This window comes from Colias eurytheme, chromosome 17 (assembly GCF_061535395.1).
Source record: "Colias eurytheme isolate Ceu_HAF_F1 chromosome 17, ilColEury1 Martin Lab GWU primary, whole genome shotgun sequence".
Taxonomy (NCBI): Eukaryota; Metazoa; Arthropoda; class Insecta; order Lepidoptera; family Pieridae; genus Colias; species Colias eurytheme.
Window position 1 is genome coordinate 8,673,330 of NC_142996.1, and position 21,084 is coordinate 8,694,413.

General features: G+C 33.3%; 2 protein-coding genes across 4 annotated transcripts in view; one reads left to right on the forward strand and one right to left on the reverse strand.

The window, feature by feature from the left end:
* Positions 1–12,047, forward strand: part of LOC149901375 (uncharacterized) — a 36,302-nt gene extending 24,255 nt beyond the window's left edge. For 2 of the 3 annotated variants that reach the window (XM_090111352.1, XM_090111351.1), the window contains exons 7-12: positions 716–836; positions 1,461–1,593; positions 1,958–2,279; positions 7,703–7,846; positions 10,067–10,123; positions 10,912–12,047. In XM_090111352.1, the coding sequence (XP_089967478.1) occupies positions 716–836; positions 1,461–1,593; positions 1,958–2,279; positions 7,703–7,846; positions 10,067–10,123; positions 10,912–11,324 (1,190 nt within the window). In that variant the 3' untranslated portion in view covers positions 11,325–12,047. The remainder of the gene's footprint in view (positions 1–715; positions 837–1,460; positions 1,594–1,957; positions 2,280–7,702; positions 7,847–10,066; positions 10,124–10,911) is intronic. The other variant, XM_090111353.1, reaches the window with a different exon arrangement.
* A 4,479-nt stretch (positions 12,048–16,526) lies between these two features.
* LOC149901376 (uncharacterized) lies at positions 16,527–21,024 on the reverse strand. The gene is made up of 5 exons (XM_090111784.1): positions 20,438–21,024; positions 20,064–20,227; positions 19,768–19,874; positions 18,066–18,202; positions 16,527–17,564 (listed from the first exon to the last, which is right to left on the reverse strand). Exons 1-5 carry the CDS (start codon positions 20,836–20,838, stop codon positions 17,006–17,008), a joined length of 1,368 nt encoding a protein of 455 aa, XP_089967910.1. The 5' UTR covers positions 20,839–21,024; the 3' UTR covers positions 16,527–17,005.
* Between the last annotated feature and the right edge of the window lie 60 nt (positions 21,025–21,084).

Sequence of the window (21,084 nt, forward strand, 5' to 3'; positions counted from 1 at the left end):
GTGATTATCTAATTTATTAGCGATTAAGGATGCATGTGACTTGTTCGTATAGATAACTTAACCGGATGAAGCTAATCCAAACCTGTCTAAATTATAATTTGATATTATATATTTTTTGAATTTGTAAAGAATACGTAATGTCGTGGCATAACGCTCTTGTTTTGTGAATTTCGAATGTTCTTATATTTCTCAATCAAAATTACTTGCGCTCCTAATACTTGCAAAATTGATGATCAGAACTTTTTGTAATTTTCTTTTGATGTGAAACATCTATAGGCTCACTTGTAAACCGAATTGTTGACGTGGCGACGCTTGCCATGGCGACGGGTCGCCACGCTATACACATCTATAGGCTCACTTGTAAACCGAACGATGTTTCACATCTTCTGCCAGGCGTCCCATGACGGCTCACATTTTTTTTTGAGAGGGGAGGGACCTTGGAGGAACACATAAATCTCTTCTCTTCTCTATATAAAATTCTCGTGTCACAATGTAAGTTACCATACTCCTCCGAAACAGCTGTACCGATACTCATGCAATTTTGTGTGCATATCGGGGTAGGTCTGAAAATAGAACGATATCTGTTTTTCATGCCCTAAGTGATAAGAGGTAGAACGACGTTAGCCAGGACAGCTTGTGTTGTTATAAATTTCTTTTATTTCTGTTGTTTATGGTCACATATGACTATCAGAAAATGAAATTTAATTTTAAACAGAAAGGGGCAAAACAGCAATGGACGAAGACGAAGAGACAGACTCGAGCGGCTCAGTGTCAGATGCTGCAGCAAATGATTCGCAAGATGGCCGACCGTATGCGTGCGATATCTGTGATGTTCGGTGAGCTTTTTTACATTATAATCTTATTGTTTCATTCTTTATTGTGAATGTATGTCTATGTCTATTAGTTAAGAATCAATAAATGTTCTATTTTGGTCACAATTATTATTTTTAAGTTAATTTCTTAAAATAATAATTATCTTTAACACTTTTGTGAGTGTTAATACTTATTTTGCTTATCCAGGCTGGATTTTCTTGTTCTTTAATAGTTTTGTCTAACATCAGTCTCAGATATGTAACTAACTAAATAGATGCATCTAACAGGTAGTTTTATGAAGTAATTAAATCACTACAACTTAAAAGGATAAAATTACCCTCAATTTTCAAGTATTAAAAAGTATGTTAGTTTTGACGTGGCAACGTCTTATAATTCGATATAGCCGGCTGCACGCACGAAAAAACATGACTCATGCAGCGTTACCTCGCTCTGAGGCGTTCCATGTAAGGCTTGAAGTGCAAGCGAGAGCGCGGAACGAGCGACAAAGAAGCACAATCGGACGTTGTCACGTTCAACTATCGTCAGTAAACCGACTTTACAGACAACCAATGTTTTTTTATAATCATGAACAAGCTCAGTTAATACTATTTTTTTAATTTTTTTTAAATAAAAGATTTCGATTACAGATTCGCCCGCTCGTCCCACCTGTCCCGCCACCGCCTCACGCACACGGGCGAGAGACCGTACATGTGCGGCGGCTGCGGACGGTCCTTCGCGCGCTCCGATAAACTGCGCGTGCATACTAAGATCTGTGAACGGGTATGTTTGTGTACATGTTTCTGTGTAACATTGAAATTATCGTTTTTGTTGTAAATTATTTAATTATTCACAAAATCTTTTGATGTGTAGCGGGATTTTTTAGGTTATTTTTGATAGAATTATTCTTTCACTTTGTATTTAAAAATTTGCTAAGCGATTTTTTACTGTTTTTACCACTAGAATGTATGTTATGGGTTGAGTCATTTTTTTGTGTCATTAATGTCGGCTCAATCTGGGTTGGTGTGTGTAAATTACTAAATTATCCAGTCACACCAACTCTCTCTCTAATAAAGTTTTTAATATTAACATTACTTTTCTATAAGATTTGAAATATCACCATGTGTAATCTCACGTGTTATTACAGGAGGACCCAACAGTAGACATGGCGAGCGACCAAGCGGGGGTCAAACGCGAGTCCACAACCAACTCCGAAGTAATGTCGGGCATGGTTCGCACTACACATAGAGAATCCGGGCACTTAGTGTTCACCCCCAGTGGGGACGTCATGTTACCCCCACGGGCCCCCGTGGTGCTCAATGCGACCCTGGAACCCGTGAGGAACGAGATCAGTCAGGGGGAATTAGCAGAGCCCCCAAGGAGGGGAAGGGGAAGGCCCAGGAAGACCCCATTGCCACTAACGCCGAAGGTTAAGAAGAGGAGGGGCCGACCGCCGAAGACTTCGCTCGGTTAGTAACTTATACACATTGCATAAGCACATACATTTATTTTCACGCATTTATTATAGAAAATCTATTGTGTCGTAACCCGATCGGGCCGCTCGGTGGTCAAGGGGTTAAAACGACACTTTTTTAATGTTTTTATTTGTTAAATGAAATAAACATAATTTAACAAAGGAAATGTTTTTAACATTTACAACACAACTAATTTTCCTTTTAAGTGTATATTTAAATTATTTAATTTACACAAAATATTTATTAGCATATATTGTTATTTTATTTAAATGTCATTGTCGTTAAAGCTACCCTTCATATGATATTGAATAAATAATGAATATTATTATTTCAAACAAAAAATAACGATATACTTAAGGCTGCAGTCTAGCAAAATTGCGTTTTCAACAAGTTATTTGACAATTTTTTCCCGGCTAATGAAATGATAAACTGAATTTTTTTTTCTTGTTTATCAATTAGTGTTATATACGCAATGCGCGTGAATTTTTTCACATTTATAAAGTTACTTTATGTTACCTTAATCAGGCCTTCAAGATAAGTCTATTTCCCACAAAGACATTTCGAGCTAAGTTTGTGCACTCACTACGTTGCAACCGATTACAATTTACACAATCTGATCAGCGCATTATTATCCTTATATAGTCGTTATTAAAAACTGCTGAACACAATTGCCGAAAAACTTATGATTTTCTTAATTAGAACGTTATAAATTCATTAAATTTCCCATTTTTTGCCTTACAAAATCTATTGATAAATACTGCTAAAAGTTATTCTTTCCATTAATTTATTCGAGTTGGTTGAAGACCAATGAGTATTAATCCTTTAAAAAAAATTTTTTTTTGAATTTTGATAATTCCTTAAATATTAAAAAAATATTTAAAATAATTAGGAAAAATCCTAGCGAATTTCTTTAGTCGCGCTCCTTGGGCCGGAGCGTTCTGACGTGTGATCTACGCTCGATTTTCCTTCATACCGAAGTGAAAGTTGCTCTACTTCATTAAATTTAATATTTTTGTTAATTGATTATTTTTATCTTAGTTTTGTGCAAATATTCGTATTTTTAAACATTTGATTTCGATATGGAAAATAAACGAAAAAAATACGCGTGTAACTACTAGAAAAAAAATTATCTTCGAACATAAAGTTAATGAAACCAAATAGATTGCAAAGGTGATTGGCAACAATTTCTTTATTTTACGGGGTGTCAGTAAAGGGATGTATATTTCTTTAAAACTAAAGTAAGCTCATAAATTTTCTTATAATATAATTTTTTTGAAGTTCCAAAAATGTTTATTTTTCGTTTGAGAAATACGAAATATAATATAAACTTGTATTGAGAACTTGAACTTCCCAAGTTCATCCGGGGAAATCCCCATACGGGGAAAATGATTTGCTTACTCCAAAATTGATCCGAGGTGTTTTAATTTTTTCTTCTAGTCATTTTCAACGTAGCGGCATGTTGTTTGATTATTAATTTTGTAACTTAAATACAGGATGTTGGTTTTATATTCTGATCTTACAGACGCGCTGACAAATTTAGTCCGCCATTTCTAGTTTAGTCTACCAACTCTAAGTACCAATATTAAAACGAATGGATTATCATCACATCATCAAAACTCAGATGTAATGGAAGATCACAATAACATAGAAAATTCAGTGGGTGTTGAGAACTAAACAAACAGAAGTAACAGAGACGCGAAGAATAAAAAAAGAGGACGAAAACGATAATTCGTTGATGCTTTCCCTTTTCGACGTATTGTTAGGGTACATCACCAATCTGCAAAAAACAAAACTGATGATTCCCAATTGCTGATTAAAAATGAAAAACAAATAATCGACAACAGTGGTGAAAATTTGCTGATCACAATGAAACATCCTTCAGTGGTAGCAGATTTACTCATTTCAAATGTATCGGTGAACAGCGTAAAGAAGAGGAGGACAGGAAAACATTATGAATGTGGATGGTGGATTGTATACAGGTTGTAATCGATAAGTATGTGCAGGCGATTATGACGTTATTATTGCAGGTATCAAAAAACTTAAAACTGATATCGAAATTAATTTACCTAATGAGCAAAATGACAATAATAACTTTTTAAAAGTATAACGAGAAATATCTAAAAAATTTACTTTATACACTCCCATATCAAAAAGGGAAAATGGGACTAGTAGAAGTTAAATGTCTAATTCCGGCAAAAGACATGAATGCGGAAGATGCGGTTAAAAAAAATTAAATATTTGAAATACAATGCAAAAAATAACACTTTTGTCATAGATAAGAATCATGACTATTTTTTCTAAATTCAGGGACAACTATACGTTGCAGAAACATAAGTCTGCTTATTTGCTGTTTGGACTGGAGTGAATCATTCGTTAAAAATAGAATATATAAGTTTAGGCAAAAAAAAAAATTATGGACCATTATCAAGATTTTACATAAATTGCCTACTGTCAGAATTGATTGATTCGAGACTTCAGCATTCGATGCCCATCAAGGACCCATCCTATATCATTCAAGCGATTGAAAAAAAAAAGAGATAAATCCAGCGCAACCGATAAAGCATCAGAATGCTAGCAAAAGATTTATTAGGTTTATCAATATAAATCTATACATATATTATACATAATATAATAAATCTGTAGAAGACGCGAAGACCGACATCCGCGCGGACGGAGTCGCGGGCGGAAGCTAGTCAGAAATAAATATCTTTTGTTTTCATTTGCGTATTTTTCTATTTTATAATTTTTTAACACAAACATTACATTTTTTTTATTATATACAAAATTTGTGTTTAAACTGAACAACTTTCACTAAGAAACTTAGGTCGAAAAAAATGTACTTATAGAGTTATGCATTTTCTATGGAAAGCTTATTTTTTTTTATATTTCGTCCAAATTTCTTTGTAAAAGTTGATCAGTTATATAAACATGAAGTTGAAGATATCAATAGAAAGTATTCGCAAATTTTGTGTACTGATAAAAAAAAATCACCCGGTGTAATTTTCACGAAAATTGTTTCAAATTGTCATTTTTGGTACTTATTACGAATATTAAATTATACGAATGATTTAATTTTTAAAATTTAAGTGGAGCAACTTTCCCTTAGTACATTTGTATTATTTACATATAGGATGACAGGATGCATTTGTTTGCACTACTAGACCAAGCCCTTAATTTTATTTTATTGCATAACTAGATGTGCCCCACTATTGCACTCGTCTTTTCATCTAACTCAACCATAAACTTTTCATAAATATTAAAACGAAGTTGTTTACCACGTTTACCACTTTTATAAGCTTCAACTGTATGTTTGTATGCAACCTTTAGATTCGATTTAGAACCCACTTCAAACGGAAGGATTTAATTCAAACTTTGTATCATCTTTGTACATCAAGCATCGGCGATAATACAAAAATTTTATGAGTTGTGCTCTATACATATTATTTACCTCGAACTACATAACTTCATTTTAAATTTCGTCCAATAGACGCTGTGGTTTAGCTGTAAAAGCGTATTAAACGGACGGGTCTGACTTTCTTGTACATAAATAATTAACTAGCTGCGTGTCGTGGTTTCACCCTCATGGCGTCGCTCCTGTTGGACTTAGCGTGATAATATATAGCCTATAGCCTTCCTCGATAAATGGGCTATCTAACACCGAAAGAATTTTTCAAATCGGACCAGTAGTTCCTGAGATTAGCGCGTTCAAACAAACAAACTCTTCAGCTTTATAATATTAGTATAGATGTAGGTATATTCACAATTAAAGCAAAAAATATGTTACCTGGCTACTGGCTACAATTACTAAATTATTATTTAGTATAATGGTAAAAAGTATAAATGTATTACAAAATTATGAAAATGCATGAATTGTTTTACGGTTTTCCTCATAGTAAATTACGCTCAGACTATCTTAATGCATGTTATAATTCAATGTTTCGTTTAGTTTACATTACAAATAGTGGTAAATATTATTTACAATTTTTTTACTAACTAGAAAAACAACTATTTTTCTCTCAATATTTTGGTTCAATGTTAAAAAGAAAGTAGTGGATGTATTTATTATAATTTATGATTCAAAGCTTTATGATATTTAATCATTAATATTAAAAAGTTGTTTCGTTTACAACTCAGTAAAAGTATTCAATTTCATACCAAGACAAACTAGTTTTCATTTAGCATACACATACCATCTTTTTAATTTATGATGATCTTTTCCCTGCCTTCATGTTGAAGTAAACCAGTTATAATCCCAAAATCAATTTTTTTGAAATATTTATCTTCTAAAGACGAATCTATTTTAAATAAATAAAATTAGCATTACCATTTTTACATTTTTCAAAAATAAAATAATCTACTTTCCAAGGTAAACCAGTGTTTAATCCAGCATATATCCTCATTTAAGTGGATTAAAGTATTATTTTTCTAGCCAAAACTGATCATTCTAATCAGCAACGATTTTATCTGGTCGATATTTTCCTTATCTTCAATTCAAGATTAACCAGTTTAACTGAAAACGACTACATTTCTACCCCTTTTGCTAAACCACTTAGAGCATGTAGGCATCGCCAAAATGGAACCAGTTTAAGAGCTTTTGAATGTTTTGCAAAATTTACGATTTTTAATATTATTTTTTAATTTTGATATTATTAAAAATGTTGTTTAATGAAACACGTGTAACGTAACGTTATGTATAATTTAAAAGGATTATCAAAATCGATTGTTTAGTTGGTCCTTCGAGTCTTGACAAATCATGTTCTTGTTTTGAAACATTTCTTTGTAATACTTGGCAAAATGAACCGAGCCGTATTCACAAATTAATTTCTGAAAATAGTGGATCAACCTATGGAAAATGTTAACAATATTGCAAACTAGTCAAGTCAACAACTAAGTCGTATTTTGTAAACATAATGAAATGTCGTTTATAATTGGCTAATAGTGAACGAGTTTCTATAGGGAGAGTGTTATTGCCAGCAGTGTATAGAAAAAGGTTTATGAGAGATTATACACATTTTCTTCAAATATCCCATGTATAAGCAAAAGACTCACTGCCTTTAAAACGCGTCTGCGACGCATCATGGTACCACGCGGTTGCGTGACAATATTCGGGCAAATGACATTGAACCTTATTAAAATCAGACTGCGGATTAATTTTGTATGCATTCGATTTAAAGTGGTCCGTGTTTTTAATAAATTTTTAGCGAACACTTCGCGGTTCGTCCGCGTTCAAATGAACTCCCGTCAGCGTTCAATTCATAAATATCAATATCGTGTATCGCTACGCGTGTTAGTGCACTCAAGCGATTGTGAGTCTTATGTCTATACACATAAATATCAATATTGTATATCGTTTGCTTAACCTCTCAAGCGATTATGAGTCATATTCCCTTAGTTATAAGTATCAATATTGCCTACAGACATGGAGGGGTGCGTGCTGACGGGCGGCACGGTGCTGGGCACGGGCGCACAGCTGGCGGCTCTATCTCCCGCGGGCCAGCAGCTGCTGCTCAAGCGCAAGCGCGGCCGCCCGCCCAAGAACTACCTGCTGCCCGCACGACCTGGTACTGTGCTCACATACACACCTATATACTACACACGTATATACGCAGCGCCGCGTAATACATACACACACTCGAGACATATTGCCCATTTAGCACACACACACACACACACACGCGACAGTGTATTACTCGTTCCTACGCACACACACACTCGCAACGTAGTGCCTCCACACATACACACATCCAAACCTGACTTAGTGAACACACACAAGCACAACACGCCCACCCTTACACACTTATGTAAATTTGCGGCTAGGCATTATTGCGCTACAGACACACACTTATGTGCAGTTGTGACCAGATATAACACATACACGTATAAGCAGCCACTGATATACAGTATATACGCAAATACACGCACCACACACACACATATAAATATGCATCCGCGTCCAGGTATTGCGTAAAAATTTAACTTTCCTCCTCCAACACATAAGCAACAGGCACACACAAAGAAAATGAGTATAAATTATTGTTTATTATTAACCCTCTCCTCCCTACAAAAACCTATAATATATTGTATTGATACATATAACTACAATTTTGAATTGTGTAACTTATGAGAGGAGATTTCGGCAATAGTGACAATGAGAATTATGCGTGATTCTATATTCAAACGAGCTTTTTCGACAGATATCAATTAAAATTACCGCAATCAAATCAATACATTTAATTATGTAACTACTTAAATTTCAAATTTTATTGCAAAACTTAATTATTTGTTGCGTAAATAAATATCAATAATTTATACTAATTAGAATTTAGATTTCCGTTTACAACATTTTTTTGGGGTTATCATGTCATGCTATTGTATCTCATCTCAAATGTTGAGACAAAGACAATATACATATACGTCTTGCATATATCCGTCCCTCTCACAAAAATACTCTTACATATAATAAAATAACGCATTTTGATAACCTCTAAAAACACACTCGAAATCACTTACTTTGAAATTAGTTGTAATGTGTGGATTTCTTAAAAGCCCATTTTAAAACATTTTGATATAGTTATTTTTGTTTTTATTGTAGTTCGCTTAAATACTTACTGATTTGTTGTTATGAAAAACATTTTGAAAAAGTTTACTTCACAATACTAATTCATATGAAACTCATTGTTGTTCATTAAAATACATTATGACCGTTTTTATGTATTAAGCACATTTTATTCATACATTCATGCTATCTTTTATAATTTATCTTAATTCTAATTTATCCTTTAAAATATAAAACGTCAACCAAATAATGAATGTCTCTCGCTTTAATTATAACATGGTCTAATTATTATTAGAACTAGAACAATTTAAGCGTATAAAAACTTTCGGGAAATACCATGTTCAGTTATTGCGAAACGACATTATAATGAATCACCATTTTTTGTATAACACGACTAGTACAGTCATAAGCAATTTTATTCATATTCAAATGTTTCGCCTATCTTAAAGATAAATAATAACTCAAGTTTGACGTATTTTTTAAATTAATCATAACGTCGCGGAGGTTTTTCCCAAATGTATACGATTGTACATTATTGAATTATCTTGATTATGATTAAATAACTCGGCAATATAAAATTATTTTAACTGATTTCGATAGAAGTCTTAAGTTATGTTTTATGGATTCAAATTTATTCATTGATCAAAAATTGTAACACATCATTTAATTACTGTTTTTATGAGTAATTATGCAAATGACTGTACTAGACGGTTTATTGTGTATGTATGTGTGTGTGAAGCGTTCGCTTTTTACGTTCCGCCAGTTCTTTGATTAACTTTTTTATTTAATATTGTAGTGTTCATTTTAATTATATTCAAGTTTTTTTTTGTCTAGACTTTTTATATCCTAGTTTTCGCATGAAACCGTTTTGTGTTGGCATCGTTTAGAATAAATTACTGTAGATACTTGTAAAATTATATCTTTAATTATTGCAACTGACAGTTATAATTGTGGTAATGCCGCGGAATGAGAAGTTAAAGTATGTTATTCGCAGATTACATTTATTGAATGTGTTAATTTGATAAAGATTATTTAAAGCTGTTTTCCAAATTTATGTACAGATTTTAATTAGTAACTCATTTTGGCAAGCAATTATTTATGTAATTACATTAATAATTGTATTATTTTTTGCGTTGCCAACATTTATTAAAGTTGTGTTTTTCAAACCATTGGTCGAACGTGTTATAATAGTGTTGCCAGTTTTGCTAATAAAATGTTTCCCTAGGTATGGATATGGCATTACCGATGCAGTACGGACTAGCCGCTGAAATAAGCAAACTTTGTTAGTATAATCTTTTTTTGAGCATGATTATAAAAAGGGAATATGTCGGTACTAATCGGTATTAATTGTTTAACAAAATACCGCTTTTCTGGGTAAAAATATAAAAGAAAATGCTTCTTTAAAAGATACTCAAAATTAACACGCGCATAGTTTGAATTGTAATTAAAACCTTGTGTAATATACAAATCCGCTTTTTATTCCATAAACTAATCAAATTATCTTGCATGTACAATAAAAAGTATGATTCGCACTAACCGCATGTCTAGTTTTAAATTGGATATAAAAAAGTCATCTGAATCATATTACTATAAGTATAATGTATTCAACTTGTATAGTGTGCATGAATTATTTTTATATCATCATTTGTTCAATATAGAGATCTTATTAATATTTTAAATGCAAAGTTTTTAAGAATGATATTTGCTACTCTTTCTCGCGAAAACCACTGAACGCATTTTGATTATTGACAGTGCTGCTTATAACTAAAAAATAACACATAAGCTATAGAAATACTGTCTTTTCCAATTCAAAACCGCGCAGTACAGCTAGCAAAATCTACATCTACTATATAAAAATAAGTCGGGTTTTCCTTCCTGACACTATAACCCAGAACGTACGAACCACGGTTTTGCATTCGTTGGAAAGGTCTCGGACTCCGTGAGGTTTATAGCAAAGAAAAGGTGTCTCTGGTGGCGAAACGAAGTTCGCCCGGTATGCTAGTTACATATACATATATTATTTGAAATAAAATTTAAAGCACTTTACAAACAACACTTCCCATATTCCAGACGGGCGACCGAACGAGAACTACAACGCGACCAACCTTCCCTTCGGTGACTTTTCCTACTTGACTGAAATGATGTACAACCCGCTCGCATACTCGTACGGCGTTACCAGCGTGGACCCGGACCGCAATGTGGACGCGGACCTCAGCGTCACGTCCGAACACGACCGGACCATCGACGTGTCCGACACGTCCAGCGATGAGGACGACCGCGTTGAACCGGAGGAAAACATACCCGTCGCTTGCGAGACTCAGATCATGACTGTGGGAGACTGCCAGATTGTCAAACTACCCGCTAGTGAAGAAGAAAAAGTGGAAGTCCAAGAGACCCCGGCTCCCCCGACCCCGAGCTCAGTGACAATTACTCCGATCACTACCGTGGGGGATTGTACTATACGTCCCGTGGAGAACACATAATGCGATGTTTGGTTGATTCGGTTGCGGACGGGCTTTTGACGGTAGAAATTGGGGGGAAAGGGCAGAATTGAATACAATTGAGGTTAAATAAAACAAACATTGAGACCAGACGAAAAATTGATCTTTCAGCATTTTTATTAGTGAGTAAAGCACTGTTTGAGCAAAAATGTATCTTATTGATAGACGTTATAAAGTCTATTTTCAAACTCGTCCGCAACCCAAGCTCCACAAAGGATACGAAACGGTCCCCATATACCGACCGTTTCCCTAACCTCTATATATAAAGTCTTCCCTTATTTTACCGCTATGTATGGGGTAGACGTATTATTGTGGTAGCATTCGACACGGGAACGTTTTTCCTATTTTCATAGCTTACAATGCGTACGCTAGATATGTCTTCCTATATAAAATAAGTGGACATGTAACTTTACAATACATTAGAAAACGCATTTGAGTTATTGCCGGAATACAACGGTAGATAAATTCGTATGAACTTCATACACGTAGCGTTTACATCGATGTATGGACTCCGCGTCCAAACGATATTTCCTAAACTTTTATTTCGGCTAGTAGCGGAGATCCCGAGGAAATGCTACTACAATGATAACACTAAAATAGTTTGTAAGCGACTGTAGATGCATTTAAATTGGTATAATTTATTGGATTTCGAGATTCGATTGAAGCAAGCTTTACGTGTCAGCTTGGATAGTATTTCATTAAAACATTGAATAAAAAATTGATTGGAGCAATACACTATAATGTTGCTATTGATAAAAATGTGAGTTTTAGTGAAATACTCTCCAAAGCAGTAAAATAACAATGATACTCAATGAACACAACTGATTCAGATCAAATACGTCACAACTAACAGTGTTTTATACAAAGCGCCCATAGCTAGTAGCTCTGGGGCCTTAGACAAAGTAACAATTAAAAAACGATAACAAAGTTAGAAAAGGAAAAATGTATGGGATTGACATTAGATAGACCACGTGATCTAACGCGGCGTATGTCAATCCCATACATTTTTGCCTTTTCTAACTTCGTTATCGTTTTTTAATTGTTACTTTGTCTAAGGCCCCTGGTTCGACGATGTTGCCATAGTCTATTTTTATTTGACTCCAAAAAGTTTTTATATAAAACACTGTACTTATTTAATATAGAACATTAATATTTTGCGATACTCTACATAGAGGTGTCATATTTACCGCGTGTATTGGACTTAGGTAAGGTTTCTTGTTGCCTTCGATGTGTCGTGTCTATGTGTTCGTAAGTGTATGACTGTGCGAGGCCTACACGCTCTATCCTTTATATTGGATATATTTTCACGGGGAGATTTTTAGCTTTAATAATGAAAATTTTTACTTCCCTTTCGATTCGATTCATCCGACGTTTAAAGTATACTTGAACGGTATTTAAATTTGACAATCTTTTCTGGATCTGATTTATTTTCTAGCGATCCGTCGTACCACAGACTATAAATTATAGATTAAAAATATTTTCAGTAGTTTTGTAACCGTAGATTGGCTGTCTATATTATAATATTATATAATTATACTACGTGCGGTGTATTCCACCATGTTATTACGTGGTGGGTGCGTTTTTCCGTTCTATATGATAATCAAATATTGGATGTGTCGTAGTAGCACAGCTGTAACGCCTTTTACTCTTATCTTTGTGAATAGTAAGTAGCGAGTAGTGATCTAGATAAAAATTTAAAATTCTAAAATAATATACGGCAACACCACACGAACAAGTGATACGTTCGCTAAATATTTTTAGTCGGACTTAATGTAATGACATATTATATTTCTCTAATCGTGTATGTGTAATCTTAGTGAGTAAAATAATATTAGGTCTATATGCAAAATATTATTTTTGTTATTGATGACGGAAAAGCGCGCGAAATGAACTGACTTGTCTTTGGCCGGAAACGGAATGTCATAGAGGTCGTCGTTGTCATCGCTATGGTCTATAATCTATGTCGATGACAAAAATAGTATATTGTACTGATTTACCTGCAGACAGCTATCCAAGCGGCTGGTTGTGAACCAGTCGAGGTTGGACTAATGTTTCTGTTATATTTTATACATTTTTAAGTTCCTTTACGCACGCTTCGTTCGCTATAATGTACGTGCCGGTTTGTTCAATTAACTATTTTCAAAATATTCTCTGAAAAGTTCAAATCAAAAACGATTTCCTAGCGCACATGGTCACAATTAGTGTCATTAAAACTGAGGAAAATTAAAATGAATTACATTCGTAGTAAATTGAACAAATCGGCATCGATATACGCATTATAACGTTTTAAAAGTATTAATCAACTATAATTTAATTTCTTTCAAATATCTGTACAGTAGTATAGTTCCTAACGATTAATCAAAATTATAACCCTTCAAGTACTAATGTAGGTGTAAGTTTTATTTTATATTTTTTTTAATTAAGTTTTATCTCGAGATCAAATTAGTGGTTCACTATTAGTGATGTAATTAATTTTAGTCCGCTTTTTACGTATTTAATCGAAGACTGCTCGCTTTTTTATTCGGTTGTTCATCCGATAAATGAGTCCCAGAGGCTTACATCTCACGGCAAGCTATGTGATGAGAATTTATTTAATACAAATGAATCTGTATTTTTATAACTAAGGATAAGTTTACTCCGAACAGTGTAATCCTATATCCCACATGTAGGTTAGATGTTTTAAGTTTTCAACGGCCCTATTGGCTTTGTTTAGAGATTTTGGTGTGCGATACCAAGTCTATGTTTTGGTGTTGAAATTGAATTCGGGTTTGATTATGAACAAAATATGTAATGAAATCAAACAATTCTACTTTTATTCATGTTAATTGTTAATTTACTGAATTTTTACTTGGAACTTAATATGAACTTATAAAAAAATATCTACACTGCCTGTATCTGTGGAGATGGTCAATTGTTATAAGTTAAACATATTTACAAAATTATTTTTTACATATTTTACGCCAAAATATAGTCCTGTTAACGCACCAAGTTCGGCAATAAATGATTGTATAATTATTTAATGGAATGTTAGCGGTTGAGCGCCCGGTTGATTGTATTGCATTTATATTAAGTTTTTTTTTATTTTATTGTGTGCATCTCCGTCACGCAACAAGGGGTATCAAAACTTTGTGCATTTAAAAATAATACGAGAACCAAATCTGACTGACCGGTTGGCTTGGTTGGTAGCCCTGCCTTCCAAGCCAGAGGTCGTGGGTTCGATTCCCACCCGGAGCAAATATTTGTGTGATGAACATAGATGTATGCTCTGTGTCTGGGTGTTAATTATCTATATAAGTATTTATTTAAAATTATATGTATGTTTATCAGCCATCTGGTGTCCACTGTCCATAACACAAGCGAAAAGCTTAGTATGAAATTTATAGTTACAATAAGAGCAATTTTTACATTTGCTCACTTCAAAACAATGATACAACAGAAATGTATTTTAAAACACTGCCTTACTGATATTTCTTGTTGCGGAACGGATATTATGCTTTTATTCAGTTATTGAAATCGAAAATATTTTATAAGTTTAATTAATTATTATTATAAAGTCGGGGTCTCGTCAATGACATCAAAACAACAATAAAACAAATGTTACTTAAATCATGCCTAAACAATTAGATGGAATAAATAGGTCGATAAAAATAAGCAACTACATATTTGGTATTTAAAGATTTTGGCCAATTTTGGCCCGCTCTCTTTCTACATATTTTCATAACATTCGACGAGGCCTTATCGATAAAATTCGTTATAATGAAATCATCAACAAAATATTTTTAGTTATAATTATGTTATATTCCTGTATTGTGAAATGGTTATCATTTTACGTTGTGATCATGTGAGTGCAAAATTGTTTTAATATTTTGACCAGTTTAATTTAATTGACTATACGTCAATAAGGGCAGCAGAATATGGAATCGTTTATTTCTGCATAGTCCGAGAGCAGTATTTTTTAGCTGTAGTCTTTATATAAACTTTTTTTTTATTTTAACATTTGTGAAATTCGATCGTTAGTTAATTTCTAACAATGAAATATTTAATAAAGAAATCACGAAATCATTCGCGTTTCAATTGTAATTAGTACCATATACCTACCTGTTCCTGTTTTTAGTTCTTCAATATATACGGGTAGTTTTTGGCGGTCTGGGGCGGAAATTTCATTTCACACTATAAAAAATATAACCATTCAGTCACTTATGCCGAATATGCTAAGTTACGAGAATACGATACGTACAAATATCGCTATTTGGATATTATATACATATATAGAAAAGTACAAAAATTTTACAAAATTAAATAATGTTATATTCTTTACATTATAGATTTTCGCCACAGAGTACCAAATTGTACCTGTCCTTTACATTATTTATCCCCACTAATATTACAGTAGCACCTCTATAAGTCGAATATCAAGGGAGACGCCAAAAAATTCGAGTTATAGAGTTTTCAACTTATGGAGGATTTCGACTTAGGCGGATTTTGATTCGACAAAGAGTTTGAGGTTTATTCTTATAAATTTTGAATTAGAGAGGTAAAATAAATTAAAATTCAACTTGTAGAGGTGACAAACATGTTTTATTTATTACAAATCAACATTATTTCAAATCATTTTAAAATAAAAAATATGGCATTAAAAAAAGTATGTATGTATAAATGCGAAAGTATATCTGTCTGTCTGTTACGCTTTCCCGCTTAAACCTCTCAACCGATTTTGATGAAATTTGGCACAGACAATCTTTAGATCCTGAGAAAGAACTTAAGCTACCTTTTATTGCAAAATATGTACCGCCTATGTCCTTTCTCGGGTATCAAAATATCTCCATACCAAATTTCATGCAAATTGGTTCAGTAGTTTAGGCGTGATTGAGTAACAGACAGACAGACAGAGTTACTTTCGCATTTACAATACATATTTATAATATATAGTATGGATAATCAGACTAGAGTCATATCTACGTCAAAAATCGACGTGGGTAATGTTTAATTTCATTTATTCGAAATAAGTGGCAAAATAATTTTTAAAATCGGTCGAACAGGTTTTGATTTCAATCGTGACAATCAAACAAAAATCTGCCCTGTATATAAAAGTATTGATGTATTCTTGTATTCAAACACTTTGTTCAAAAGCAATACATGTGTTCAATGTTTTTAGGAATACTGGGAGAGAAATAAAAGATTCCATAATGTAATAATAACTATATTTAAGATAAATACAGGTATTTGGATAACAACACTAGAATATCAAACACTTAAGGCTCATACACACCAGAGCACAAGCCGAAATTTATTAGTACATAATATTATATGAACATGAAACACGAGTAAATTGTTAGTTAATGAATGTATATCAAATCCGACGCGTAAATGGAGTATTGCCAGCCATCAACGAAGCCAAAAGTATAATTTATTGAGATAAGACCAAATCAAACACAATAACATATATTCCTCACTACAGTTTTATATTTTAGTACCCACATTATACACTCATCCTTTAATCCATTCATCACTTTACTATTTCGGAAATGCATAGAATCCAGGCTTATCTCAATACACTACCTATTACATTTATAGTTTTTACATAGATTCATAACATAGATGGCAAAAATATGCCCTGGTATGACGATACTAGTATTGGATAGAACTTAATAATAATAATAAACTTAAGTTCCCGGAGGGGGAGGGGGCCTGTTCAACCACTGCGGTTGAGGGCCGGGCATATTGCAATAATTGGACCCAAAAACAGGCATGTTCTGTCTAAACGGGGGCATGTTCGGCGTTTGGAGCAAAGGATTCCTGCCAAAGTGCTGCCTGGCGGGTAGTCGTGGGAACGGCGGAGGGAACATTGGGACTGTGAAGCCGGGAGGAGCTGACAGTGGGCCTCCGGGATCAGAAATAGGGTGTGGGGGAGGAATCCTTCTATCAAACTCTGGAGGTGCATTGAATGGCATGAAGGGATTCTGAGCTCTATTGTCGTAGAAATTATAGCTTCTATTGGGACCAGGTCTGAATCTACTAGTGGACTGACTCGGCCTATTTCTTCTCGCCTCTAACATTTTTCGTGGAGGGTTTTTGGAAGTTTCGCCGTTTTCAGAGCCTTCTTGCTGTTTGCTTTGTTTCTTTTCTCTTCTTGCTCTTCTCTCTTCTTCGTCATCGGAAAATTCGACTTGACTCGGAGGAGGCTCGATATCGTTTAACCAAGATGCGTCTGAACCTTTCACCCTGAAAATTTAATTGAAGTTTACAAATTTTTATAATACTGAAATGAATTAAAATTGATAAGATGTTGGGTGCAACAATCAAATACAGAAATGTACAAGCCAACTTAAACTACAAAATAAAATACAAACAAAATAACCAATACTGTAAAATAAAACTTACTATTAAACTTATATCTAAATGATTAACTGCTAACAAAACGAAAACTTAACCAAAACCAATTCAACTAGGAAATTATGTCTTCGAAGACCAATCAAGAGCATAAAAAGTGTCTACACTGAAATTTAATTGAAAATTAGTTTGGAACCAAAATCAATCATTGAAAACTAAAGCATCAATGCCACACAATAATAAAAACATAACCTTAAAATTTTCCTAACCTTAAAAAAACACCTAATTAATTAAACAATTCCAATTTAATGACATTAGCGAACAAAAACTTACGAAATAAAAAAGCAGACGCTTACAAATAGGCAAAAAAGTATAGGTCAGTAAATAGATTACTTCATGAGTTCTGAAAGGAAGACATAGCTTGTGTGGTTGGTGCGGGGCGCTATAAACACCTCCATGCCGACTTCCACGCCTCGCTCTTTTATGTGCTCTGTAGAGTTGAAGCGGACGCAGTAGTGCGGCTCTGTAACCTGCAATACACAAAACAAATATATGTTAAAACTAAAATTATTCTTTGATTTGTGTATTAGTTTGAATGTTTTATATAATCCTACTAATTCTACTAATATTATAAATGCGAAAGTTTGTGAGGATGTGTATGTATGTTACTCTTTCACGCAAATACTACTGAACCGATTACAATGAAATTTAGCACACATATAGAGGGTAACTTGGATTAACACATAGGATAGGTTTTATCCCGGAAATCCCACGGAAACGAGAACTACGCGGGTTTTTCTTTGAAAACGCGGGCGGAAACCTAGTATAGCCTTTCTCGATAAATGTACTAACTAACAGTGAAATCATTTTTGTTTCGTTTTTCAGTGCCATGTTTTAAAAAACGTCTGAGGTTTTTGTTACTCCAGCATCAGAAGCAATTGCCGATAGGAGTTCGGCCTGTCGCCACATATTTGAGCCATTGATCATTTCAACGTATTTCATCGTGTATGGTCGCAAAATAAAATTAAGATGCACATATTATATTATATTGTCTCCACCTATCCTACATAAACACACTGTCATAATTATATGTATCATTGCATCTGTACAGTCACGTGGTCTCCGTCAGTGCAGCAATACATTTTAATGAATGGTTGCTGCTTTGCTGACGGGGAGTCCTTTTTGTCACCATTGCTAGATATGTATATTTTTTTTCCTGTTCTGTGTTACTTAGATTATTAAGATTTATATTTTTGTAATTGGTGGCAAATAAAACACTTTCTATTTCTATTTCTATTTTTTAAATCAAACCCGTGGATCCTGATATTAGCGAGTTTAAACAAACTCTTTAGCTTTATAATATTAGTACAGATATCTTAAAAATAATATTTTAAATTATGTTATAAAGGATCAAACGTTTTCAAGAACTTGTCACGAGTTACATTATAACCAATAACATTTAATAGATATATAATTATGATGAAATATACATGCAGATTAATTGTTATACATAAAGGAATGTATGTTTATTTTATTAATTAATTTAACCTTATTATTTTTCCAGGTCATAATCTATATGCAATATAAATTGCAACTAAAACTGCAGGAAATGAGTTTTTAGCTAATTTTAGCCTTGCATGTCAAGTATTATTGGTTTATTATTCAAGTAATTATTTATCTTTAATTAATGTATTGTTGATATGTTACTATGTGCGATTGATATAAAATAAATATATTTACATTGAGGTGATAAATATGACGACTAGTGAGTTAAAGAGGATAGAATCGTAATGCAAAGCATGAAGCCATACAAGTACGGGCATTTTATTTTATATCCAATGCACGGATAAACATATACTTTCAGAAGGTTAATGGCAACACTATTAATTATTAATATAAGTACTTTACATATTCCTTTTTATTTTATTTAACTAGGAAAAACATTAAAAAAAGCTATGAGATTTGATTTACCATGGAAATTTTTGCTCTAAAGTTAGTTTTGGTTACGAAATATGAATTGTTATCTTATGTTATATGCCATTTAATTATTTATTGTGTAATTAATTTAGAAAATTTTGTGTTTTTTAATACTTACAGGTCCAAATACATCAAACACCTTGCCCAAAGCCTTAGCACCATTATCTAGGAACAGGACACTGTCTATATCAACTGCTGGAGTGTCGGGGAATGCTTGAACTACAACTGCGGAAATAAAATTTTAAACACTATAAATATGAAGAAAATTTAAAAAATATAATATTTTTTTAAATAATTGCTCCTTTCCAGATTTTATCAAAAGATCTTGATTGCCATAAAAATCAAGCATAATTATTTTTACAGTTAAATTTAATTATTTTAATAGTAAATTCATGACAAAGCATTATAATTTACCTAATCTATCAACTATACTGAAAATTTTTCCAATTTTGGTAGTTTCTTGAGCTGGTAGACTGATGGTGAGGTCTTCTATTGGCGGCAGATCATCCAGACTGAGCTCCCCCTGAACTTTGGGTTGTGTGATTTTTTCTGCACCAGTATTGCCGCTAACTTCATCTCTATAGGAATAGATAAATTTTATTATGAATTTAAGACATTAAGTGTTATGGGAAATAGTATATATATTATTGAGGAACATTTGTGAAGAAGCATAACAATGATTGTAGTTACAACATCCATTCAACCCAAATCTAACAAAGCAGGAAGTTGTTATAGTATTTATGGTAAAAACTGTTTCAAGGTTTTTGTTTACAAGATGATAATATTACCCGCTAGATAGCTCCTCGATGTCCTTGACGGAATCGACGTCACTGTCGCTTGAATCGTCCGAACTGTCGGAATCAGAATCACTTTCACTATCCTCATCATCTACTCTATACATTGTGACATCGTATTCCGATATACCATTTTCCGAATTATCTATAATCATATGTGTAGACACTTCTACATTATTACTAAATTTGGGATTCGATAATGGACCATGAGCGCAAGCATTTATTATATTATTCTTCAAAACCATTTCACTAAGTTCCACTGTGTCCGAATCGCCGTCTGTGTTTTCACCAGCATTTTCATTCGATGGAGTCTCTTCGGACTCCGAATCGGAACGATATTCAGCAATTAAACTTAATGACACGTTTTTATCATTGCTTTGGTCGAGATTTTCCATTGCGAGATTCGCCCTCGGACGGCACTTTTATTGCATGAATTGCGTTTTTTTTTTATTCCTTATCACAATCATTGATTAAAAATTATACCTAAACGCTATATAATGCAGAGGTAAACTTTGGCTATTTGCAAATAAGTCAAAGCACGCTGAAGATACAATGAAATAGCAGAAAAACAGCCTTTTCTTTGCGAAATGCGAATGACAGTACCAAAATCGTGCTTGACTTTGACACATTGTCAATAACTT